General features: G+C 40.6%; 1 protein-coding gene across 4 annotated transcripts in view; it reads right to left on the bottom strand.

Annotated features, from left to right (window-relative positions):
* Positions 1-27,296, bottom strand: part of DCUN1D5 (defective in cullin neddylation 1 domain containing 5) — an 80,792-nt gene that overhangs the window by 4,984 nt on the left and 48,512 nt on the right. For 3 of the 4 annotated variants that reach the window (XM_070425883.1, XM_070425882.1, XM_070425884.1), the window contains 4 exons: positions 23,333-23,403; positions 22,833-22,924; positions 1,090-1,198; positions 894-998 (listed from right to left, as the gene is read on the bottom strand). In XM_070425883.1, coding sequence (XP_070281984.1) covers positions 894-998; positions 1,090-1,198; positions 22,833-22,924; positions 23,333-23,374 — 348 coding nt within the window. In that variant the 5' untranslated portion in view covers positions 23,375-23,403. Of the gene's footprint in view, positions 1-893; positions 999-1,089; positions 1,199-22,832; positions 22,925-23,332; positions 23,404-27,296 lie in introns of those variants that run through there. The other variant, XM_070425885.1, reaches the window with a different exon arrangement.

Here is a 27,296-nt window from a genome sequence, read left to right as displayed (position 1 = left end):
GTTGGTTGGAGCATCATCCCATATACCAAAAGGTGGTGGGTTTGATTCCAGTCATGCCTGGGTTGTGGGTTCCATCCCTGGTCAGAGTGTGTTCAGGAGGCAATGGATCAATGTTTCTCTCTTTTTCTCTCAAATTAAAAAAAAACAACACAATAAAAAGATTTTGAGAAATTATTTTCAAAGCAAAAGCAGAAGGATCTGTAATTCAAGGAATGGTGAGAACCATATCAAAAAAACTGAAATTGAAAAGGCACAAAAACAGAAAAGCAAAAAAAAGCAATGAAAAAAAAAAGAATAGTATCTTCTTAAAACCACTGCCTATAGTAGGTGCTATGATAAACCTTCTAAAAGAATACTTTCTTCATAAATTCAGCATACGTTTTCAGTAATCAGTACATTTCAGTACACCATTATAGCCACTCTCATATTTATGGACATCAAATATTAAAAGCTTTATTTGAACTTTTTAAATTGAGTCCAAGTGAAAAGTTATATTACTATACTTGGTTTGTATGTGGATTTCAGCCTAAGACCCTGTGTAACAGAAAGAAACCTGATTTAGAAGCTTGAGATTTATACACTAATATCAATTTTCTCCTGCCAAAAGCCCAAGAAACTATTTTGTCTGAAGACTGCGCTAAAATTATTTCTTGAAGGTTTATTTTTTAATGGAGGGCAGGAGTAAAATAACTATGTACAGAATATATTACTTAACATGAACTTGGGTCTAAAAATGAAAGTAGGTATATAAACATTTTAACAAATTTTCTACTAAAGCAAATATTTTTAAAGGTATAATATTAAAAATCTATTTGCTTTTCCTCAATTAAAGGTATGTTTTCAATCAGATTAAATTTTAAAATAACATTTTAAAAATAAAAAAACATACATACCTCCAGGTACTGGTAAAATACTGAAAACAGTGGCCATGTCCTCCCAAGCAGAAGAGCTAACATAGATTTAGCAGTATCAATGTCAAGGCTTCTCTGATCTTTATCCTAAAATATATATAAGTCAAAAATTTTTTCCTAAATGTGGCGTCAAGATCGGAAAAATATTAAAATCACAAAACATGGATATTCCACTTACCCTTGCAAAATCAAAGGCATATCTGTAGATATTCTTAAACGAAGAAATATCATTCAACTGTGAGCGCAAAAAGTCAAATTTGTTCTGTAATTTTTCTGTGCAGTCACACCTTAAATTTAAAAAAATTAAACAGATTATGTAATAAAGAAAAGTTAATTAAAAAGCACCTTTAGAAGGCCTAAAACAGCGGTTCTCAACCTGTGGGTCGAGACCCCTTTGGGGGTCGAACGACCCTTTCACAAGGGTCGCCTAAGATCATCGGAAAACACATATATAATTACATATTGTTTTTGTGATTAATCACTATGCTTTAATTATGTTCAATTTGTAACAATGAAATTGGGGGTCACCACAACATGAGGAACTGTATTAAAGGGTCACGGCATTAGAAAGGTTGAGAACCACTGGTCTAAAAGAATGCATTAAGAAAAAAAGTAAGAGCAATACAATATGAAGTTATTAGGTTTACAATTTTCTGATTCAAAATTTACTATAACAAATAAACAACCCTGTTGCCTTGTATCTACCAATGCAATAAAACACACACACACACACACACACACCCCAATAACAGTTCAATTTAAATGACATTTCTTTAAAAAAAAAAAACAACAAACTCAATAAAAAAATCTTAATAAAATTACAATTGTCTCTTAAAGAGAGATGTATTAAAATGAGCTTTTACCACATGTTAGCAAATGGCAGAACAAATGAAATTAATCAGGCCTCTGTCACATATTTCACTGGAAAGTTCTTAGGCACCAACTTGGTGAGAGATTAGCCATGAGTGGTTTTAAAAGTTGAAGATATTACACTGAGGAAATTAAAATTAATACATTATATTAGTGATTCAGTCATAAATTCAGATTCCTAAATTTGTAGTCAACAAAAAATTGAGGAACATCAGTGGCAGCACCTGCTTTCAAATGCAGTACATACTTATGCAAAAGAATGCAAAAAGTTATATGTTATTTCTAAAGATAAGACATTAAATATAAGAAGCTAAATAAATTTTTTGATTTTCGATGGGTTAATATATCCCACTATTTAGCAAGAAGCAAGGAGACAAAGCCTTTCACAATTGGCCCAAATTTCCTGTTACATCTCCTGGCAGGTCCCAATATCTTTACTGTGCTCTGGATATATTTCACTTCTCATTCCCAAATGCCTCAACTATGCTTCAGTACACATCATTTCCCTATACTAGAAATATTGTTCCAACATCTTCACTAAATATTATTCATCAAAACCCCACTCACATTTTGCCATATCTGAGAGACCTGACTCCCTTCAATCAAATTAGTTGTGCTATCTATTGTGACCCACAGTTATTTCATTCAAAACTGAAATTTTAGTACTCATCATATAGGATAGATACCTAGCATTCTGAGAATTACCTGAGACTTTCACTATAGTAAATCAATAATGTGACATGGTAACTTATAATTCTGTTAAGGTATATATATTTTAAATAAATTTGAATGTTACTTAAATCTTGCATTCCTAGAATAAGCCAAAGTTGGTCCTGTTACCAGTTAATACATTGCTATTTTTTTTCTATGTTCCTAAGTGAAGCTGGCTTATAAATTTCATTTTATCACATTCTCCTTGCTAGTTTTGATTACAAACTTATAACTTAAGCCTCAGAAAATAAAATGAGTATTATTACCCTTTATTTTGTTTTCTGAAAAAGTTTACTGAACACACTGGAAAGAGCATTTGTTCAAACTCAGGTGAAAAACAACCTGGGCCTTTTCACTGAAGAAAGGACTTTTAACCAATAAATCAGCATATTTAACCGTCTGAGTCCCAAGCATGCGATCGCGCTGCTTGGTATTTCTCGACATAAAATAAAACAAGCGCTATCACGCTGTTTGGGTCTTTTCGTACTCATTTAGAGAAAGCGCAGTTGCGCTGTTTGGGATTCTTCGACAGTGTTTTTTCAATACCCCCTGGGACTCAAACGAATCGTATGTTTTCTCGACATAAAATCTCAGCAGCACAATCGCGCTGCTTGGGACTCAAACGGTTAATGGTTATAGGACCATTCAGATTTTCTATTTCTTTTTCAATCACTTTTGGCCACTTATATATTTCTGATAACTTGTTTATTTCACACAATTTTATTTAAATATGTCAATTAAAGTTATTTACAAAAATTTATAATATATATTTTAATATAGTTTTGCCTTCTCTTTGATTTTCCAGACCATCTTTCAAGAATTTCTTAATTCTCTCAATTTTAGCGTTGCTTTTTATTTTACTAATGTCTGGACATCTTTTTGCCTCTTTCTTTGGGTTCTTTTTCTAAATTCTTAAATTAGAAATGAGCTCATTTGGTTTCAGGCGTTTTGTCTCTTAAGACTATAAATTTCCCTCTAAGTATAAATTTAGCTTCAGCAACAGTTTTGATAAGTATCACTGCTTTGATTATTCATTGGTAAATGACACCTTGCTGCGTGATTTCAGAAGAGTGGTATAAAGTCTTATTAGAATAGATTTAAGAGAGAATAAGAGAAGAACTGGAGAAAGTAAGTATAGACAAATGCTTTCAAAGAGTTTGGTCCTAAAAGGGGACTGAGAAAAGAAGAACCACCTAGAGTGGGATTGAGGGGTTGGGAGGAGAGGGGAAAGAGAAGCATAAGGTTTTGCTTTTAAAAAGAATAGATAAAGGAAATAACTTGCGCTTCCAGCAAGGTGAAATGTACTTTTCCCTATCTATCCTACAAATTTAACAAAAAATAACAATTATATATAAAACAAGCATAAGAAGATTTTTGAGGAACATGACAATAGTGAGTTCCCTTTCTGCCTTGTGTATCCCAGACTTGGAACTAGAGTCAGCAAACCAAAAATGCCAATGGGCAGACAAAAAACAACAAATAAAACAAACAAAAAACACATACACCAGCTTTCCCTCTAGCCAAACAAAAAAGAGCCTAGCAAGGCAGAAAAGTTTTAGGGCGAAATAAACCCCCAAAACCAACACATTCTTTTTCAGTCAAACATCACAGTAAAGTGTGGTTCAAGCCCCACCAATGCCAGCAAAGACTGAATGGTCCACTCTCACCGGTATATAAGGATGCCGTCCTCTCAACTCCTGCAGTGCCAATGGAAACCACACAGGGAACATGAACTTCTACTCCTGCCAGGTAATAAGGAGCAGCCAATCCTCCTCTGCCCTTGGGTCAGAGCCAGGGCTTTCACCATCACTGCAGGAACAAGGTCACCGCCCTAGCAGTATTACCAGGGACTTGGTGGGGTACAAGAAGGTATCAGTGAAGGCCTAGTTGGTGACCTGGAACTCTCACGCCTGCCAACACTAATGAGGACCTCCCTCCTCAGATGTCAATGGAGGAAGAATAGGGAACTTCAATTTCTATCTGAATCTGGAAGTAATGAAGCAGTGGTCCCCACTTCTGCGGAAGTGTGTTAAAGGAAGCTAGCTAAAACAGAGAGTTTAAATAAAATCCAGAGCTTCATGAGTATAATAGTCAAAATTTCCAGGTTTCAATAAAAAAATGCTTCAATAATCAATTATGAACACAATAAGACAACTGAAAATAGAAAGCCTCAGCAAAGAAATATAAAGTCTGAAGAAAAAATTATGTAAAAAAGCAAATGGTAATTTTTAAATTGTAAAATACAGGACAGACTTAAGTCCTTTACATTAAATGTAAGTAGCCTAAATATTAAAATTAGGAGACAGAGATGGACAGAGTGCATTAAAAACACACACACACACACACACAAAGATCCAACTACATGCTATCTAGAAAGACTTCAAATATAACAACATAGGCAGATTGAAAGTGAAAGAATGGAAAATGAGCTCTGGCTGGTTTTTCTCAATGGTTAGGGAGCACTGGCCCTCAGACCAAAGGGTCTCAGGTTCTATTCCCAGTCAAGGGCACATACGTCAGTTGCAGGTTTGACCCCCATCCCCGGTTGAAGCCCATGAGGGAGGCAATCAGTCAATTTATCTCTCTCACATTAATGTTTCTCTCTCTCTCTCTCTCTCTCTCTCTCTCTCTCTCTCCCCTTCCCCCTCTCCCTCCTTCCCCCTTTCCACTCTCTCTCTCTAAAGATCAATGGAAAAAAATATCCTCAGGTGACGATTAAAAAAAAACAAAAATAGAAAATGACATTGTAAAAACAATCAAAAGAAAGGAGGAGTGACTATATTAATTCCAGCTAATGCAGAGTTCAGAACAACAAATTATCAGAACAAGGTGGAACATTACATAATGATTTAAAAAAGGTTAAGTCCTGGCCAATGTGACTCAGCTGATGGGAGTGTTGTCCAGTACACCCAAGAAGTAGTGGGTTCAATTCTGGTCAAGGCACATGCAGGAGAAGGCCCACTGATATTTCTCTCTCAAAAAATCAATTAAAAACTTTTAAAAGATAAATGAAAAGGGTTAATCTGTCAAGACATAACAATTTTAAATGTGTGTGCACCAAACAAGAGTTGCAAATATATGAAACTTGAACTTTTAGAATTGAAAGGAGAAATAAACAAACCCATAATTATAGTTGGAGATTTCAATACACCTCTCTCAGCAACTGACAGAACATCAGGAAACATAAAGAATTCAGTAACACTGACTGACAATAATAGAACACTTCACTCAATGACAACAAAATACATATTCTTTTCAAGTGTCCCAGAACATAAGCCATAAGCCAAGATAGACCATATCTTGAGACATAAAGAAAACATAAACGGATAGGAAAGAATTGAATCATACAGAATATATACTCTCACCACAATGAAATCAAAGTAGAAATAACAAAGATAAGAGCAAAATCTCTAAACACTTAGAAAATAAACAGCAAATTTCCAAATAATCCACAGATGAGAGCATGTCTCAATGAAAACCAAAAAATATGTTAAGTGAATGAAAGCAAAAACACGACACATCAAATTTGGTGAGACACAAAGCAGTGCCAAGGGGAATATTTATAGTACTAAATACAAACATTAGAAAAGAGAAAAAGCCTCAATTAATAAATAGCTACCAACTTTAGAACCTAAAAGAAGAGCAAAATAAACCTAAAGCAAGCAGAAGAAAGTAAATGATTAACAGCAGAACTTGATAAAATTGAAACAGAAAAAAAAAGAGAGAAAAATCAATGAAACAAAGAATTGAGTTTTTTGGAAAAGATTAATATTATCTAGCAAGAATGACAAAGAAAAAAAGAGAAGATAAAAATTACCAACATGAATGAAACAGAGTATCATTATAGACTTGCAGATATCAAAAGATTATACATTTGATGACATAGATGAAATGGATCAATTCCTTAATAAACAAAACTATCACAACATACACAATATGAAGTAAATAATTTGAGTAGCACTATAATTACTAAAGAAATTTAATTAAAATTTTTAAAACTTCTAAAAAAGAAATCAATGTGAGAGAGACACATCAACTGATTGCCTCTCACACCCACCCCAGATGGGGCCAGGAAACAGATAGAGCCTGCAACCGAGGTACATGCTGCCCTTGACTGAAATCAAACCTGAGACTCTTCGGTCCATGGGTCAATGCTATAACTACTGAGCCAATAAAGCCAGTATTACCTTGACATCAAAACCAGACAAAGACAGTATTAAAAAAAGAAATTATCACAAGAAAAAAAAACTATATAATTATGTATGATTACAGGCCCGGTGCACTAATTCATGCACCAGTGGGGTCCCTCAGCTTGGCCTGCAGGATCAGGCCAAAACCGGCTGTCTGACATCCCCCAAGGGGTTCCGTATTGTGAAAGCAGGCCAGGCTGAGGGACCCCACCAGTGCACAATTGGGGCTGGGAAGAGAAGCAGGAGGTTGGCCAGCTGGGAAGGGACTGTGGGAGGGGTCCAGGGCTTGTCTGGCTCATCTAGCTCAGTCCCAATCAGCCTGACCCCAGCAGCAAGCTAACCTACCAGTCAGAGCATCTGCCCCTGGTGGTCAGTGCACGTCGTAGCAAGCAGCCTTCACATATCATTAGCATATTACCCTTTGATTGGTTGAACGGTCGACTGGACACTTAGCATGTTAGGCTTTTATTATATAGCATGATGGATGTAAACTAGACTTATTGTGGTGATCATCTATATATATGTAAAAGCCTAAGTGACCATTTGACTGGTAGCTATGATGTGCACTGACCACCAGGGAGCAGACACTCAATGCACAGGCATGGAAACATGAAACTGACTGATGAATCTCAGGGAGGAGGAGGGCGGGAAAAGGTTAACCAAAGATCTTATATGCATACTAGAGGCCCGGTGCATAGATTTGTGCACCAATGGGGTCCCTCAGCCTGGCCTGCAGGGATTGGGCTGAAAGAGAGCACAGGCCAGGCTGAGGGACCCCACCGGGCCTCTATTCTTACAATATATACAAATATTGAATCTCTATGGTGTATACTGAGACTGATATAATGTTACATGTCAATTATATCTAAATAAGTAAATAAGTAGGAAAAAGAACATTATAGACCCTTATCTCCTATGAATCCTTAACAAAATGTCAGCAACTATAATTTAGCTATATAAAAATAATTATACACCATGAAAAAGTGGCATTTATTCCAGGTATGCAAGGTTAATTCAATATTCAAAAATCAATGTAACCACATATTAACAAGATAAAAAAGAAAAACTACATTTGATTAATGCAAAAAAAATTTAAAATATTTAACATTCATTCTATTTACAACTCACAGAAAAATAGAAATAGAAGATAACTCCCTCAACCTGATAAAGAACTGTAGTTCAAACAAAATTGTAAAGTTCATATAATAGTAGCTGACAAGTCACCAAGCAGGTAAAATTCCAAGAAATTACCATCTTTACCAAATGTTTTATATTCCAGAGGGATACAAGGAAAGAGTGATAGTTAGGATGTGATTGCAATAAGCTTAAGACAGAGATAAAGTGAAGAACAAAGGTTCAAGTCAAAGAGAGTGTGGTTAAAATTCCAAATTCTCTCATGTGGCTTTAGGCAAGTTACTTAACCTTTTCCAGTCTGTTTCCTCATTTTAAAACAATAACACTAATAGGCAATCCAAAGATTAAATGAGCATATATGTGTTAAATGCCTAACACAGTTCTGAGCACGATATGCTCCTTTTGAGGCAAAAATCACCTACACACGGTGGTTCTCTCTCCAAACTACTTCATACCATTCCTAATGGTCTATCTAAATCTTGAGCAGAGAAAGAACCCTATCCTATCTAATGAAAGAGTAGTATGCAAATTAACCATCATGCCACAACTGCGTCACAAAGATGGCGACAAACACAGAGCTGGAGCGAGCAGAAGGCTTAGGTTGCCCCTGGGGATGGAGGAAGCCAAGCTTCCCGCCTACCCTGGCCATAGGCTGGCACTGGGCTCCGCTCAAGGCTACAAAGTTTCAATTATAGAAGATAAATAAATCCCAGAAAAAAAAAAGGAGAGGCTGGGACTTGGATCACTGGGGGGCGTGGCCAGCCTGAAAACAGCCCTCAGCCCCTCACCCAGGCTGGCCAGGCACCCCAGTGGGGACCCCCACCCTGAAGGGGGCGTGGCCAGCCTGAAAACAGCCCTCAATCCCTCACCCAGGCTGGCCAGGCACCCCAGTGGAACCCACACCCTGATCTGGGACACCCTTCAGGGCAAACCAGCCAGCCCCGACCTGTGCACCAGATCTCTATCCTATATAATCCTATATAATAAAAGGGTAATATGCAAATTGACCCTAACAGCAGAACGACTGGGAATGACTGGCCACTATGACACACAATGACCACCAAGGGGAAGACACTCAATGCAGGAGCTGCCCCCTGGTGGTCAGTGTGCTCCCATAGGGGGAGCTCTGCTTAGCCACAAGCCAGGCTGATGGCTGCCAGCACAGCGGTGGTGGTGGGAGCCTCTCCCGCCTTCTTAGCATGGCTAAGGATGTCCAACTGCAGCTTAGACCTGCTCCCCACTGACAAGTGGATATCCCCCGAGGGCTCCCAGGCTGCCAGAGGGATGTCTGACTGCCAGCTTAGGCCCAATCCCCCCGGGGAGCGGGCCTAAGCCAGTAGGTGGACATCCCCCAAGGGGTCCAAGACTGCAAGAGGGCACAGGCCAGACTGAGGGACCCCCCCCGAGTGCACAAATTTTTGTGCACCGGGCCTCTAGTCTAATATAACTGGCAATTAATGTTTTCTATTTGAAGAGTGGTAAGAACAAGAGCACAAACTTCCACATTAGTTATCAACATCATAGACACTGTAAACGAACCTAGCAATACCAGTGAACATCCTCAAGCACTCACTAATACAACCCTTACATTTAATCTAGTCCAAAAACAGACTCAGTAGAGTTAATATCATACCTCATAACTTGGAAAGTTTAGAAAAAATATTTCCCCTGCACTAAAAAGAAATAGTGCATACTTATGTCATGGAAAGCAAAAGGCAGTTTTTTGAATAACAAAAAAAACACACAAATTTTAAGGAACACTAGCACAATATGTTACCACTCTCCAAAACTACTGCAGTTAGAATGAGTGGAAATGGGTTTAAATTTCAACATTAGGGGGAGAAACCAAGATGGCGGAATAGGTAAACACCAGAGATTGCTGCCTTGTACAACCACTTCAAAAATACAACTAAAAGACGGAACGGACATCATCCAGAACCACAGGAAGCCTGGCTGAGTGGAAATTCTACAACTAGAAGGAAAGAGAAAAGCATACCGAGACTCAGAGGAGGTGTGGTTCGGAAGTAAAATACAGAGGTACGGAGGCGCATGCGGAGAGGGCTGGCGGCTGAGGACACAGTTGCCTTTTTTAATTGGGAGGGAGTCTCAAGCTCTGAGCTCCAGTTCCGGGCGAGTCTCTGGGGACCCAGACTCATACGGGAGAAACTGGACTGTCTGGCATCGGTCGGAACTCGAGGGCAGCTTTCTCTCAGAGGTGATTGCAGCGATTGCTGGGACACTGAGAAGCAGGGCCTCTGAGGGAAGGACTGAGAGCAGCCATAACTGCTCGCTCCACCCTGTTTATCCCCTGGGACCCTGGCCCGCCCAAGCCGTGCACAGAGGCTTTTGCATATGAAAGGCCTGGCCCTTTGCAATCTGATAATTACCTAACAAACTGCGGCTGGCCCAAGGCCACAGGGCAACTTGCATTGCTTCACGCTAGCTTCTGCTGGATAGCCTCAGGCAGAGACTAGATTAGCACCTCCTTAGAGAGCCAGGAGCCAGTGTGCCCGGTGGTCAGAGTGGGAACATCCAGATTGCAGCTCCTCGGATCCATAAAGGACACACTCAGGGGGCAGACTCAGTGAGCACAAAAGCCCCATTGCAGCAAGTCTTTCCCCGGAAGGGTGTCTCCAGCACAGAAGTTCTCCCACTGCAGACACAGCTCATTCTCACAGCCAATTGGCCTGGAGGTCAATCCCTCCGTGTTACCTACAACAACCAAGGCTTAACTACAACAAGACTGTGCACAAAGCCCACAAAGGGGTGCACCAGGAGTGTCTAGCTCAGGTCATTGGGGAGGCTGAGCCACTGGGCCCTATAGGACACCTAGCACACAAAGCCACTCTATTGACACAGCGAAGCATAAAAAAAATGCGGAGACAAAGAAACAGGACACAAATGACAGAAATGGTGGAAAGCAAACTATTGGATATAGAGTTCAAAACCACACTTTTAAGGTTTTTCAAGAATTTTCTAGAAATCGCCGATAAACTTAATGAGACCCTCAAAAAATCTAGTGAGACCGTCGAGGTTGTGATAAAGGACCAACTAGAAATTAAGCATACACTGACTGAAATAAAGAATATCATACAGACTCCCAACAGCAGACTAGAGGATCGCAAGAATCAAGTCAAAGATATGAAATATGAAGAAGCAAAAAACACCCAACCAGAAAAGCAAAATGAAAAAAGAATCCAAAAATACGAAGATAGTGTAAGGAGCCTCTGGGACTGCTTCAAGCGTACCAACATCTGAATTATAGGGGTGCCAGAAGAAGAGAGAGAGCAAGATATTGAAAAACTATTTGAAGAAATAATGACAGAAAACTTCCCCTACCTGGTGAAAGAAATGGACTTACAGGTCCAAGAAGCGCAGAGAACCCCAAACAAAAGGAATCCAAAGAGGACCACACCAAGACACATCATAATTAAAATGCCAAGAGCAAAAGACAAAGAGAGAATCTTAAAAGCAGCAAGAGAAAGACAGTCAGTTACCTACAAGGGAGTACCCATACGACTGTCAGCTGACTTCTCAACAGAAACTTTGCAGGCCAGAAGGGAGTGGCAAGAAATATTCAAAAGTGATGAATACCAAGAACCTACAACCAAGATTACTTTATCCAGCAAAGCTATCATTCAGAATTGAAGGTCAGATAAAGAGCTTCACAGATAAGGAAAAGCTAAAGGAGCTCATCACCACTAAACCTGTATTACATGAAATGCTGAAAGGTATTCTTTAAGAAGAGGAAGAAGAAGAAAAAGGTAAAGATACAAATTATGAACAACAAATACATATCTATCAACAAGTGAATCTAAAAATCAAGTGAATAAATAATCTGATGAACAGAATTAACTGGTGATTATCATAGAATCAGGGGCATAGAAAGGGAGTGGACTGACTATTCTTGGGGGGGGAGGGGTGTGGAGGATGCGGGAAGAGACTGAACAAAAATCATGCACCTATGGATGAGGGCAGTGGGCGGGGGTGAGGTGGGAACCAGGTGGAGGGGAGCTATGGGGGGAAAAAGAGGAACAACTGTAATAATCTGAACAATAAAGATTTAATTAAAAAAAAAAATTCAACATTAGGACTTGAAAATTGACTTCCTGAGTACAGGTACCTTGCTTTTCAAAAGTTTTCATATGCCACTTTGCTTTTTTGAGAGAACTACATAATAATACCTGTTTTCAATAATAGAAATGAATTCAAAGAGAATTTTTGCTTTTAAGAATCAGCCAGGGTTTGCTTTGCAGAGATCCTTTGTAGAGGCAGTATCCAACTCCACCCCAAACAGCCCTGCCAAGCTCCTACCCCAGGAACTACACTTAGCATCTCAGCATGAGACTGCCACAGTTTAGAACTGTATATGTGAGCATCTGTGCTTTATATTGACTTAATTTGTGCCTCCATTAGGCAAGATGTGTCTTAAAGTATCAAAAAAAGCCTAAGAGAGCTCATAAGGGGGTTCATGCTTATCCTAAAACTCGACATAAATAAGTGTATTTGGTATGGTTTGGTAGGTTATTTGGATTGGAAACCCTCAAAAAGTTTTCATATAAATTCATGGCTAATTCCTTCTTTGGCTTATGCCACTTTGGCTTACAAAAGTTTACACAGGAATGGTCTACTTTTGGATAGTGGAGTAAACCTGTATTTACAAGGGAGGCTATCAAATTTCTGCTTCATTAAAGACCTTTAAAAAGAAATTCCCACTTATGTATTAGACCTAAATGAGGTTCTCTTGCTTCATCAGTGAGTCCCAATAAATACGCTCTGACAGAGTGATATGGAATAGGAAAAATTTTATTCACAATGTTCTGGATTTAGAACTTTCTCTGAATCAGGTCTATTGACCAGAACAATACAATCCACCTCTGAGGGTATTTGGAAATATGGAGGGGAGCATTTTAAAATTCTTATATGACTCTGGGAGAGAGCAGAAAGAAAGGTAATGGTAATTAGTAGTTAGCCCCAAAACGCTCAACAAATAATAGTCACACACTATACACACAATAACATTCCATATACCCCACATTCTTTCAAACCCACCAAAAATCATATAAATGCTCCCCAAACCTCTCTTCCCTAAAGAAAATCAAGTTAGACCATTGCCTTTGATCCTCAATTTCCAGGCTCAATATGGGAGACCACATGGTATACAACTTAAACCTACAGACAGGCAACTTAGTTACTACCATTCTTGTCAGATGCTATCTTCTTGCGTCTTTTTATTTCATTATCATATCAAGTAGTCTTTTCCAAGTTCTATGCTGTTTTCTCCATCATCATGGTATTTCACCCTTGCTGCAACACCAAAACTAGCAAATATGAGAAAAGTTCTCTACTCTAGTAAAGTATTTCAGGACAAAAATTTGCAAGTATCCTTGGAATCTTGAATCCAAGAATGCAAGAAAGAGGAAGATCCATATGCAATGTTTTGGGTGTAGCAGCATATGTGCATGTTAATGGGGAAAGGTCCACAGTTTTCATAAAGTTCAAGAGTCAATGACCTTAAAACATTAAAACAACTGCTCTATTGAAAACTATCCCAAAAATCTCTGATGATTCCTGTGCTCAAAAATTTCTAATGGTTTCCCAATATTTATAAGATATGCTATAACTCTCAACATGTTAGCCAAAGCTCTCCAAAATGTAGCCATTATTATCCCAACTATCTAGAGCTTAAGCCTATTCTGTCCATTTTCTTCATGTACCATTTGACTATAACTAACCAGATCATTTCCCCCTCAAACATATACTATGCTTACTCAAAGCTCTGATCACAATTTCCTCTTCAGAAACATTTTCATAAATCCTCAACCATTAAAATCCTAATCATTCTTCAGGGTCCAGTTCAAATGCCACACCTATAGAGATTTTCCTGTCTATTCAGCTATAATTAACCTTATGATCAGCTGTGCTTCCACAGTATTTTGTGTTTTTAATCTAGCACTTGTCACATTCCACCTAGCTTTACGGTTATAGTATTATAATGTCTTCCCTACCCTATTAGAATCTAACTAGCAGGCAAGAGCCATGTCTTATGCCTCACAGAAATCACCAGTAAATGATACAGTACCTTACATAATATAGATGTTTAAACATCTACTAAGTTACATCCAATTTGGAGAAATTAAAATATCACTAAAGAATGATAAAAACTACATAGAGCAAAATACCTAGAAAGAATATGGCAATTACATCCCCTAAAACTTACAAAATGGCCATTCTAATATCTATAATAATAAAAGCATAATATGTTAATTAGACCAGACATCCTTCCAGATGACCTTCCGTATGAAGCCGAGACTGTGAGAGAAGCCCGGGTCCTGGGTGCCTGCTGGCGGCCAGAGGGAAGCCTGGGTCCTGGGTGCTAGAGGAAAGTCGGTGCCGGCAGTTGGGGGAAGGGAGGGCTACTCTTGCACAAATTTGTGCATTTGGCCTCTAGTCCCATCTAATAATAGACAAACATGATAATTAACCATACCTCTGACATGCTTCCCAGTGGCTAATCAGGGAGATATGCAAATTAACTGCCAACCAAGATGGCAGCCGGCAGCCAGGCAGCTGAAGCGAACATGAGGCTTGCTTGCTCCAGTGATGGAAGAAGCCAAGGTTCCCCGCCTGCCGCCACCCAGCTCTGAGCTGCACTCTAAGAAACAATGTTGCAATTATAGAAGCTAAACAAACCCCAGAAACCTGCTTTCAGCCAGCCGGGCCTCAGAGCTGCAACAGTATTTCAATTATAGTAGCCAAACAAACCCAGATACCTGCTTTCAGCAGCCAAGGTCTCAGAGCTGGAGCCGAGCCTCAGAGCTAAAGCCAGCTCTCAGTTCCAGTGACAGCCATAGAAGGTAAATAAATCCCATAATAAATAAGGAAAAAGAAAAAAAAGAGAGGTAGGGAGCTTCAGTTGCCCACCAGCCTGAAAACGGCCCTCAACCCCTCACCCAAACTGGCCAGGCACCCCAGTGGGGACCCCCACCCTTATGGGGGTGTGACCAGCTGCAAACAGCCATCAGCCCCTCATCCAGGCTGGCCAGGCACCCAAGCAGGACCTCCACCCTGATCCGGGACACCGTTCAGGGCAAACCAGCTGCCCCCCACCAGTGCACCAGGCCTCTATCCTATATAGTAAAAGGGTAATATGCAAACTGACCCTAACAGCAGAAGGACTGGGAATGACTGGTCACTATGACACACACTGACCACCAGGGGGCAGATGCTCAATGCAGGAGCTGCCCTATGGTGGTCAGGGCGCTCTCACATGGGAGGAGCTCTGCTCAGACACAAGCCAGGCTGATGGCTGCCAGTACAGCGGTGGTGGTGGGAGCCTCTCCTGCCTCCTCATCAGCGCTAAGGATGTCCGACTGCAGTTTAGGCCTGCTCCCCGCTGGCAAGAGGACATCCCCCAAGGGCGGCCGGGCTGCCAGAGGGATGTCTGATTGCCATCTTGGGCCCAATACCCGGGGAGCGGGCCTAAGCCAGCAGGTGGTAATCCCCTGAGGGGTCCCAGACTGCGAGAGGGCACAGGCCAGGCTGAGGGACCCCTCCCCCACCCCGATGGCACAAATTTTTGTGCACCGGGCCTCTAGTATAATTAATAAAATCATAATATGCAAATCGACCGAACAGCAGAATGACCATCCAGAAGGCTGGGAGGGCTGGAAGCAGGTGGGAGGCAATCAGGGCCTGGAGGGTAGGAGGCAGGCAAAAGGCAGCTGGGGCCGGGAGGCCGCAAGGCAGTCTAGGCTGCGAGGGCCCCTGCAGCTGGGGCTGCGAAGGCCTACCCTTGCATGAATTTCATGCATCGGGCCTCTAGTTCTAATATAATCAAATACCAATTCATACCCATAAATTATTTTACACAAAAAGACAATGTAGTTTTGAAAAGTGTTCATGAATAAACAGCCTTAAAATAAAGTATTCTGAAAACTATTAAGCATTATATAATTACAGATTTTAATTAATCAAGATTATTATAGTCCACTATCCTTGATCACTGTATATATTTTAATTACCAGACTATTTTATTCTTTAGCAGAGCTCTACTAAAGTTTTCTAGGGTTAAAATTAATTAATTTAAACAACTGATAACTATATTCAGATAATTTAGGAACCATGAAGTAACTATACCCAGGTTAAATTAAATATTAAAAATATGAAATATCTATAAAGAGAACCAAATCTGTTAAGTTTTACATTGTGTGATTATTATATAAAACCAAATCAACTAGACAAGTATAAATTTAAATTTTAGACTTATACATACAGATTCCTTTGAATCTCTTGGTTTAAATTTTGAACTATTTTATTCCTTGCAAGATTTTTACAAGATTCAGGGAATAAGAGGACTTAGCCAATTGAGAAAAGATGCTTTGTATAGTTGACCTTTCAACTGTGCAGGTCCACTTACATGCAAAATTTTTTCAATAAATATGTTAAATATGCATAACATCAGTATTATATACCATCTAAGACAGTATTAATGTAGATACTGATAGACAATTCATCTTGTAAACTAATGACATAAGCATATGGTATGGAGAAATAAAGAAGAGTAAATGTATTTTCTCTTCCTTATAATTTTCATAGCATTTTCTTTTCTCTAGCTTACTTTATTGTAAGAATTATATAAATTTAACCTACAAAATATGTATTAATTGTAAAATGTTTATGTTATGAATAATGCTTCCAGTCAAAAAGTAGGCTATTAGTAAAGTTTTTGGAGAGTCAAAAGTTACACACAGATTTTTTACTGCACAGGGACTGATGGCCCTAACCCCCATGCTGTTCAAGGGTCAATGGCAGAAAACCCTATTCTCACAGTCAAGTGTGCTTGCCTAATTTGAATAGCTTCAAGACTATACAGCAAAGGGTTCTAGACTGATGGACAGGAAATAATGAGTGAACAGAAACATCTAATTCAATTTTAAGTGCTAAATAATTGCTTTTATTTTGTACTAGAGGCCTGGTGCAAGAAATTTGTGTAGGGTAGGGTCCTTAGGCCTGGCCTCCCCACCTCCCCCTTCCTTCGGCTCCCTCAGCACCCGCCAATGCCGCTGGTCGCCTGCCATGTTCTGCGCTGCCCCCTGGTGGTCAGCACACATCATCGCGAGCGATCAAACTCCTCCTGCTGTCCTGGTCAAACTCCTGAGTGAACAATTTGCATATTAGCCTTTTATATATATAGACTAGAGGCCTGGTGCACATAATTTGTGCACTCGGTGTGTGTGGGGGAGTGCGTCCCTCAGCCTGGCCTGCGCCCATTTGCAGTTCAGGACCCCTTGGGGGATGTCCACCTGTTGACTTAGGCCCACTCCCCGGGGGATCAGGCTTAAGCTTGCAGTCAGACTTCTTTCTGGTAGCCAGGGAGCCCTCGGGGGATGTCCGACTAAAGGCTTACGCCCCCAAGGGATCCGGCCTAAACTGTTAGTTAGACATTCTTAGTGCTGCCATGGAGGTGGGAGAGGCTCCTGCCACCACCTCCGCACTGGCCAGCCATGAGCCAGCTTCTGGCTGAGTGGCACTACTCCTTGGTCTGACCTAAACCCTAGAGATTAGTACTTCATTTTACAACTTTTTCTCGGTTTATAGGCAGCAGCAAACTCAGACCATACAGTCGGGTGTGCAAGAAATGTTGCTTTCTTTATTGTTTAGTAACCAAACCTAACTTCAACTTCAGCCCCCATTCTGCCAAGTGAAAAAACAAAAACAAAACATTATTTAACTTAGGTTCCCCACCCCCTTCTCTGGAGTTGTACTTCCATGTCAGACAGTTTATATCTCAGGCAGAGGTGCCAAAGAACAGAGCAGGGTCAAGAACATGTGGACCTCAGTCTTCTGTCTGGACTGGCCCCCACCCAGTGCCCTTGACCCTCACCTGACCCTCACACCTCAGAGCTCAAGTCCATGCCGACCCCTGGTATATTCTCCTCATCTGGGCCTTGAGGCCTCTTGAGTCCAATTCGCTCTCTTCACCCCTCCCTGCCACCTTCTCTCTCACACACAAAGAGCTATTGGGCTTTCTGGGGTGAGGTCCTCTGACACCTCCTCAGCCTCATTGCATGGACATCATCTTGGTGCCTTGGTCACGGCCACAAAGCTGTGTGGCTGCTCTCAGATCCTCCGTCTCCTGCTGCCTTAGGGAGTGACTCAGTGGGAGGGGAGGGTCACAGTCCTTTTTACATGGCCGCCAACAAACACACAGTGTTCCTTCCCTCTAGTTCTCCTTCTCCTCCTCACCCCAGTCCAGGCACATCTATGTGCAGGGCAGGGGAGGGTGGGAGGCAGGGGTGTCTCTGACCCAGCACACAGGCTTCCAGATCCACTGCTCCCCCAGGCCTTCCATGCTCTGGACCTTGACACCCAGAACCTGTCCCCTCTCAGCTGCAGGTCTTTGCCCACAGTGGTCAAGTCTGTTTAGAGCAGTGGTTCTCAACCTTGGCTACACATTAGAATCACCTGGGAATCTTTTTAAAATCCTGATTTCTGTGCCTCATCCTTTGTTACTAATGTTGTGGCTCTACCCCGTAACAAAGAAACAGAATTTCCAGAGGATGAGGCCCAGAAATCAGGATTTTAAAAAGATTCCCAGGTGATTCTAATGTGCAGCCACTGGTTTAAGGTTGAAAACCACTGGTTTAGAGGCTTGAAGTCAAGAAGTGCCTCTTTGTTCTCTGCTTTCTGGAGGCGGTCAGCGTGGAACATTCCTGCCCTGGATTGGGGAGGGGTCTCTGGGTGTTAAGAATACCAGGAGGGGGAGCACAGACTCCTCCTAGAGCTCTGAGATGGGAAAGGCAGCACCCCCTCACCTCTAACCCCAGGACATTTCTTTAGAAGCAGAAGCCTCATCCTGTGCAGGGGCCTGTGCTGGCTGCCTCAGTTTCTCAGAGACAATGAATTTGATGAACGTCTTTTCCCCACTGCAGTAGCTGCTTCATTTGTTCGTTCTCGCATTTTTCATTAGCTGCTAAATCGCCGCTGTGGCTGCAAACCTGCTGTGCCTGACTCAGCCAGTGGGGAGCTATGGGAGCTGTGCAGGGACAGGGGAAGGGGGAGGGGGGCCCGGCCTGCAGAGACGGTCAGTGGTGCCTGCCTGGCTGTCTCAGAGGATGTGGCTTAGGTTAGGTCCTGTCCTTTGGCAACTTTAGGAGGGGAGGCTGTGTCCTCCGCTCCCCACTTTGACTCAGGGGTGGAAGTTCTCCTTGCTCTCTGGCCTCCTAACTCAGTGGATCATAGTGGGATGCGGCAGGCAGGCTGGCGGCTTCTGCGACTGCAGACTGCACACGGGTGCCAGCCGGAGGTTTCTGCGGCTGCACACACTGTGGGCAGGCGGCTTCTGCAGGCGCACACGGCCCGGGCCTGAAACCCGGGACCGGATCGGGTCACAGACGGCGGGCAGGCGGCTTCTGTGGCTGTACACAGGCATGAGCTGGCAGCTTCTGTGGCTGCACACGCTGTGGGCAGGCGGCTTCTGTGGCTGTACACGGACGCCAGCCTGTGGCCCGGACCTGATAGGGTCACGGGCGACGGGCAGGTGGCTTCTGGGGTGTCCAAGGTTGCTGCTGGGCCTGCGCCCCAGCTCTGCCCTCCGATCGCCATGGCGATCCTGGGCACAGGCCAGCCGACAACCCTGGCCCCCAGGGGGTCCAGGGTTGCCACCTGGCCTGCACCCGGGCCCTCCCACCCTCCGATCCCCATGGCCTGAGCCCGGGCCCTCCTGCCCTCCGATGCCATGGCGATCCTGGGCCAGGCCCTCACGCCTCCTATTGCCACCATCGATCGGCACAGGCCAGCCGGCAACCTCAGCCCCTGGGGTCGGGTTTGCTGCCCAGCTTTCCAATGGCGATCACCGGCTGGGGGGTGGGAAAAGGCGGCCTTTGCCCACCCCCTAGCTCTTGCCTGCCGCCTGGGTTGCCAATCACCATTCTTCAGTCCTTCCCCTTTCGCCTCCCATCATTGGGCGTATGCAAATTAGCCGCCATCTTAGTTGGCAGTTGATTTGTATAAGGATATGCTGATTAGCCAATGGGAAGGGTAGCAGTCATACGCTAATTACCATGTTTCTCTTTTATTAGTGTAGACTAGAGGCCTGATGCACAAAATTTGTGCAGGGTAGGGTCCTTAGGTCTGGCCTCCCCATCTCCCCCTTCCCTTGCTCCCTCAGCACCCCGCCAATGCCGCTGGTCGCCTGTCATGTTCCGTGCCACCCCCTGGTGGTCAGCACATATCATAGCGAGTGATCGAACTCCTGCTCTCCTGGTTGAACTCCCGAGGGGACAATTTGCATATTAGCCCTTTATATGTATAGAAGATAGCTTGTGAACTGCCTATAAGAAAGATGTGCTAATAAAAAAATATGTTCATGGGTTAGTCAATTTCTATCCTTGGACTCAAGGCCATATGTTGCTAACTATTCAAGAATATATATTAGAAATACTTTGTGTTTACACATTTGTTTTACACAAAGGCAATATATATCAAACAATGCAAAAATGAATTAAAAACTCTTTGGTTTAAAAATATATTCAAAGGAGCAGTACAAAAAAGCAATAAGAGTAGTACAAAAAGCAGTTACAATGCTAAATAAAATGTCTTATAATAATCCATGTTTCAACTGATAGACATTTCAATAAAACAGACTGAGCTACGTAAAAACTAGTTTATGTCCTTTGCATACTTTTTCGTATAGTATTTTATCTTTCTCTACAAAGCTAATTAGAGGTGGGAAATAAGCCAAAACATTTCATATTCCAACATTATTTTAATATGGCATGTTATGACACCTAAATTGCAGAATTTAGTCTTGGTTGTAAATACTATGACTTAAAAAGTTAATAATGGCCTTCTGTTTTATAAAGAATGCTAACACGTATTCAAAAGAAATGTCCAAATGAAAGTACAGTATGGTAGACTGGTAATCCTGAAATTTAAATTCTAGGTCCTCACTCTGTCACAAATGAGCCATTTAAACTTTAGCAAATATTTAACTCTCTGAGTGTCAGATTCTTTTTCTCACGTATACCTAATGGAAGTCAGATGGTTGATTTTATGTTCTACTAGAGGCCCGGTGCACAAAAATTCGTGCACTGGGTGGTGGTGGTGGGGGGTGCCTCAGCGCGGTCTGCCCCATCTCACAGTCCGGGATCCCTCAGGGGATGTCCTATTGACAGTTTAGGCCTGCTCCCCACAGGGAACGGGACTAAGCCACAGTCTGGCCTCCCTTTGTGGGAGGTGACCGGGCCAATCAGGGGAAGGCACCGCTCTCGGCCCTCGCAGCTGCCATGGTTTTGTCCGGAAGGACGTTCGGCTGTCAGGTCTAATTAGCATATTATGCTTTTATTATTATAGATTCTAGAAATTAGGATTTGGTTCATATGAGCAAGGTTTTTTACCTAAATATAATCTCTATATTAATACTGGTTAATTAAGATAATTATAAAATATTAGACACTGAAAATTCAAATAGGAAAATTTAAGTTCTATATGAACAAATACAATTAAATATTAATCATATATTTTGAAAGTTAAAGACAGTCAAACAAGAAGTAAAGAATAGTTAAATGTGTTAATAAAAGCATAATCGGAACAGGAAACCATACAGCAAACAAGTACCCCAGTTTGTGGCTCAAAGATATTATAAATTCACTAGAGGCCCAGTGCACAAAATTCATGCGGGCAGCCCAGGCTGCACCCTCTCCAATCTGGGATCCCGCTCGTAATCTGGAACCACTGGCTCCTAACTGCTCACCTGCCTGCCTGCCAGATGCCCCTAACTGTTCCCCTGCCAGCCTGACGGCCCTAACTGCTCTCCCCTGCCAGACTGATCCCCCTAACTGCCTAACTGCTCTCCCCTCCTGGCCTGATCGCCCTAACTGCCTATCTGCACTCCCCTCCTGGCCTGATCCCCCTAACTGCCTATCTGATCCCCCTAACTGCCTATCTGCTCTCCCCTCCTGGTCTGATCCCCCTAACTGCCTATCTGCTCTCCCCTCCTGGCCTGATCCCCCTACCTGCCTATCTGCTCTCCCCTCCTGGCCTGATCCCCCTAACTGCCTATCTGCTCTCCCTTCCTGGCCTGATCCCCCTAACTGCCTATCTGCTCTCCCCTCCTGGCCTGATCTCCCTAACTGCCTATCTGCTCTACCGTCCTCTCCACGCCCTTCGGACCCCCAGTACAGGCGTGCTGAGAGCTCTCCACCACGGCCCCATCCCCATCCTGATTGGTTGTTACGTGACGGCGTTCTGGACAATTTGCATATTCCTCTATTATTAGTATAGATGATTCATCTATTTTAGAATGTTGATAATTAGTAACATCTGCATAAACATTAGAAGCATGATATAAAATTACCACATAATTGCTAACTGATTCTGAAACTAAGTCTACTTTACTCTGGAAGGACAAAAATCAAATTATTTTTATAAAGAAGCAATTCTATAACAAGCTTATGACAGTGTTCAAAGGCATCATCCTAATACTACTGTATAATGGCTACAGGCTGTAGGGGAGCCATACAGCATTTCTACTTTTGTTCTTCATGAGATTCATTTGGCAAAAAAGAATTGAGAGTGCTATTCAAATCTATCTTCAAATTTCATCTTTAGATCAAGTATAAAACTGAAGAGAGGAGGCCTCAGAGCTTAGAATCGCCCAAGGAACAAACTCCTTACACAGATTTCTATATTCAGAGAAGGAAATCTTTTATTGCTCAAACAACCTGTGAGTAAATAAATTTCATCAAGGACCTCTAATTCACCCACCAAAAGAGTCAGTGAATTTAAATAGAACTGTACTAAAGTTCTTTAAAAGATAATATGAAAATTGGGGTAACTGTTCATATTTTGCCAAGCCACAGCATAAATTTTATCAATACTAAACTGATTGTTATAGATCAAATCAATTTGATTATATAATGTGAAACTTTACTCCTGAAAATTGCAAAGCACAAAATATCAATTAAGATCTTTAAATAGCCCATTAAATTTGTTTTTTAAAAAAATATCTTACTGTAATGAAGTCATGCCCTTTAACCATTCTTCCTTGGTAAAAAATCCCATGCTTTCAGCCTCCAATTTCCACGCTAAAACTAACATAATAATCTGGAAAGAACAGAACATAAAGGATAGGGGAAAAGTCAGCATAGAGATAATCATGTCTATATTTATCATGGAGAGCATTTTTATACAACTATTTCCTTCGTTCAAATATTAAAGTGTACAACCTTTGGATTTATTATCTATAAAGAAACATAGATGGGACCAATTTTATAAAAGTAAAAAGTTCTAATAGTTTCTGAAGGTAGAATCACCCTCACTCTATTACAAATGACATTTGTATCAAGAAAGAGAACTTGGGCCCAATTTAAATTGATTAAAAATATCCTAAGTAAAAATTTACAATAAACATGAACAAAATATTCACATAAGATTAAGGTGTCCAATTGTTTAGAAATTTATGAATATGCTATACCCCACTTATATTTCATTCTACTTAGAAATAAGACATACATTTTCAGGTTCAACACCAATGTCTTCACAAAATTTCTCCATTCCTTCTGGCCCTACAACTTCATCAGGACCTTCAAAGACAAAAATAATTTATATATTTTATTGTTATAATTTAATATCAACATAAAATATAAACCATTATGCTAAAGGCATCTATGAATATACCGTAACATTTTTGCAAATAGATGATTTTGAATTTTGACATATCTTTGATAAAGTAGTATAAACATTTGCTCCCACAGGGGGAGGGCAACTCAGCCAGAAGCCAGGCTCACGGCTGGCAAGTACAGTGACGGTGGCGGGAGCCTTTCCTGCCTCTGCAGCAGTGCTAAGGATGTCCGACTGACGGCTTAGGCTGGCTCCCCACAGGAAGCAGGCCTAAGCAGGCAGACATCCCCGAGGGCTCCCAGACTGCGAGAGAGCTGAGAGAACCCCCCCACCCCAGGACACAAATTTCATGCACCGGGCCACTAGTATACAATAAAGTTAGAAAATTTTTATCTGGCCCTAGCCAATTGTTCAGTGGTTAGAGCAGTGATGGCGAACCTATGACACGCATGTCAGAGGTGACACATGAACTAATTATTTTGGTTGATTTTTCTTTGTTATATGGCATTTAAATATGTAAAATAAATATCAAAAATATAAGTCTTTGTTTTACTATGGTTGCAAATATCAAAAAATTTCTATATGTGGCACGGCACCAGAGTTAAGTTGGGGTTTTTCAAAAATGCTGACACGCCAAGCTCAAAAGGTTCGCCATCACTGGGTTAGAGCATCAGCCCTTGGACTAAAGGGTCGCAGATTTAATTCTGGTCGGGCAGGTACCTTGGTTGCAGGCTTGATCCCTGGCCTAGTGGGGACGTGTGCGAGGCAACCAATTGATATGTCTCTCTCACAATTGATGTTCCCCTCTCTCTCCCTATCCCTTCCACTCTCTCTAATAGTCAATGAAAAAAATATCCTTGGGTGAAGATTAACAAAAATGTGACTCAGTGATTGAGCATTGACCTATGAACTAGAAAGTCGCAGTTGGATTCCTGGTCAGGGCACATGCCTGGGTTGCAGGCTCAACCCTAGGGGGGGTGGGAGGGGCATGCAGGAGGTAGCCGATCAGTGATTCTCTGTCATCATTAATGTTTTTATCTCTTTTATCTCTTTGTATGTAGTTTTAAATATAAACACATATTTAAAGATATATATATATATGTGTGTGTGTATATATATATATTTGAATATATATCCTTATACGTGGTTTGAAAGTAAATATCAGATAAAAAATGTAATAGAAGAAAACAAAGGTATTTTTTAAGGCATGGTAAGAATATATTCTAAATTTTTCTATGCAGCAAAAGCTGACTTGCTCTTGAAGCTGCCATCATTAGTAATTAGAAGAGAAAGCTGAAGAGTTTGTAAAAAAATACCAGTTACTGTTATAAAATATAGCCTCCCTAGATACTGTGAAATTAGTGATTAAATTTTATTAAAATCAAATTAAATTATGTTATACAAAGATATATAAGATACAGATAAGACCTTTCTACAAATGTACAAGGCTTTCCCAAAGTAACACAAGTAGTAATAGATCTAATCTAAAATAAGGTCTATACCAATGTTCTTTTATCAGATTGCATAGTGTTAATTATTCTTCTTAAAACATACTCACTCTTCCAATAAAACTACTCCAGGGAGCTGAATTTAACTAACTTTCAAACAAAAACCAGATTTCTAATCAATTTTAAAAGCTATGGAAATGAACCAGCTATATACTTTATTAGGATTATGTAATACTATCCCTAATTTTGATTCTTTGTAAGACTTTAAACATGCCTTTTACTTTCCATGCTTTTTGTTTTGTAACAGGCCCAGTATATTACTGAATCCTTGCTAATTTACATATTAGTCAAGACGAGAGGTCTTGTGAAAGGGCAAAACCATCAGGCTTATCACATATAATATATTAATATTATGTTAGTAAGATTACTGGTAAAACATTTTAATAACCATACAGACATGTTCCTGGCTATGTATGTAGATATAAAACCATGTCAGCCTCAGCAGATCAGGAAAAAAATCTATGCTAAATGAATGGCACAGCATCTTGTACATGAGCTACATAGGAGCTATACTGATAATTTTGGAACTGTATTGCAAACATATACAACCAGTAAATCTGATGCTGTAATACTATTACTTTTTTAATAATAAATAACATTTATTGAATTCTAATTATGTACCAGTTACTGGGCTAAGAGCTTTACATGCGTTACCTCAGTAGGCACATTTATTGTTTCTATTCTAATAAGCAACACTTCCATTTTATGATGGAATAGTAACTGTTTACTTGGCTAATAACTCGTTCCTCCTTGTCAATTGGTTCTCTGCCCATTGTAACCTCTAGAGAGGCCTTTCCTAATCACTCTATTTGAAAATCCAAACTTCCTACTTTCTATCCCTGAACCTCACCATATTACCTTTATAACCCTCCGAAATCTGTAATTATCTTGCCTACTTACCTATTTACTGTCTGACTTCCAATTAGAAGGCAAGTTCCCAAAGGACAAGGGTCTATTTTTACTTGTTCACTATTATATTCCCAACACTTAGAGAGGGCCTGATACACAAGTGCTCAAAAAATATTTTTTGAATGAATCATTCCATGAATGACAGAAGATAAGTTAACCTCAAGTGTACTTACTAATATTTTCTTTGCAACAGGAAAATTAGTTGCCACATACATATTTAAAAAACAAACAAAAAACATGAGATAGTAGTAGTTAAAAGAATAGGCTCTACAATCAAAATGACCTAGGTTTGCATTTTGGCTCATCATTGCATTATCTTAAGCAAATTACTTAATCTAAGCATCAGTTTTCTCATCTATAAAACACGGCTACCACTGAGTAACAAAATGGTCACTAGGAAAAGCTACATAATTAGCATAATTTTTGAAATAAAGATAGCAATTATTATGCTATTACAAAACTGCTAGTACAGGAAATAAATGTTTAACTAGAGTTTTATGCTACCCAGGAAAGTCCCTACAAGAGGTAAAACAAGTAAGCATGAAAGAAAAAAATGACCAGATAATTTTATATCTAGTAACCTTTATAAGTAAAATGAGTGACCTTTTGATTCTATATCATGCTTAATAAAATGGCATTTTGAATAATGGGTCAACATTTTAAATGTAGGTCAGTAATAAAATGAATTTCCTTCATTTAATTTGGGTTAGTGGTTGTCTTGGGATGCCAGTAATAGCAGTTTTTCTGGTCTAGAAAGAATCTGCTCTGTTACTAAACAATTTTAAATTATGCTTTTGAGATCACTCAGCTGATCCTAAAAGTGAAGTTATTGTCCCCCACCCTCAGCCTAAACTTATATCTTAAGTTCAGAGTTCACTTGAAACCTTAACTTGATTATACTACATATAATACAATGACTGCATATACACTGTTTTATTTTAAACAAACACTCTGAGAATGATAATAATAAAAGAGGAGGGGGGAAACAGGGAGGCAGGTAAGAGAAAGAAAAAAGGGGAAAGGGGAGCTTTAAAACCAGTAATTTCAAAAGATGAAAAAATCCTAATGGGAAAAAATTTTCATATATGCTTATAAAGAAGTTAGAATAGCCCAGCTCATAGGGCTCAGTGGTTGAGTGTTGACCTATGAACCAGGTCACATGCTTGGGTTGCAGGCTCCATTCCCAGTAGTGGGCATGCAGGAGGCAGCTGATCAGTGCTTCTCTCTCATCATTGATGTTTCTATCTCTCTCCCTCTCCCTTCCTCTCTGAAATCAATTTTTAAAAAAATCTTTTTAAAAAAAAGTAGTAATTAATGGGAAACAAGTTTTGTTTTTTATAAATTTGCTTAACCATTCAGCTTTGACTTTCACACCACCCTAGGCCAAAAGCTTTACATCCACCACTACAGGATTTAGTTTGAGTTAGCTTCCTCAAAAA

Source organism: Myotis yumanensis, unplaced genomic scaffold (genome assembly GCF_028538775.1).
Source record: "Myotis yumanensis isolate MYYU_CA2020_CCGP unplaced genomic scaffold, mMyoYum1.0.hap1 SCAF_10, whole genome shotgun sequence".
Taxonomy (NCBI): domain Eukaryota; kingdom Metazoa; phylum Chordata; class Mammalia; order Chiroptera; family Vespertilionidae; genus Myotis; species Myotis yumanensis.
Note: the sequence above shows the minus strand (reverse complement) of the source record. Positions and strands in the feature narration are given on the sequence as shown.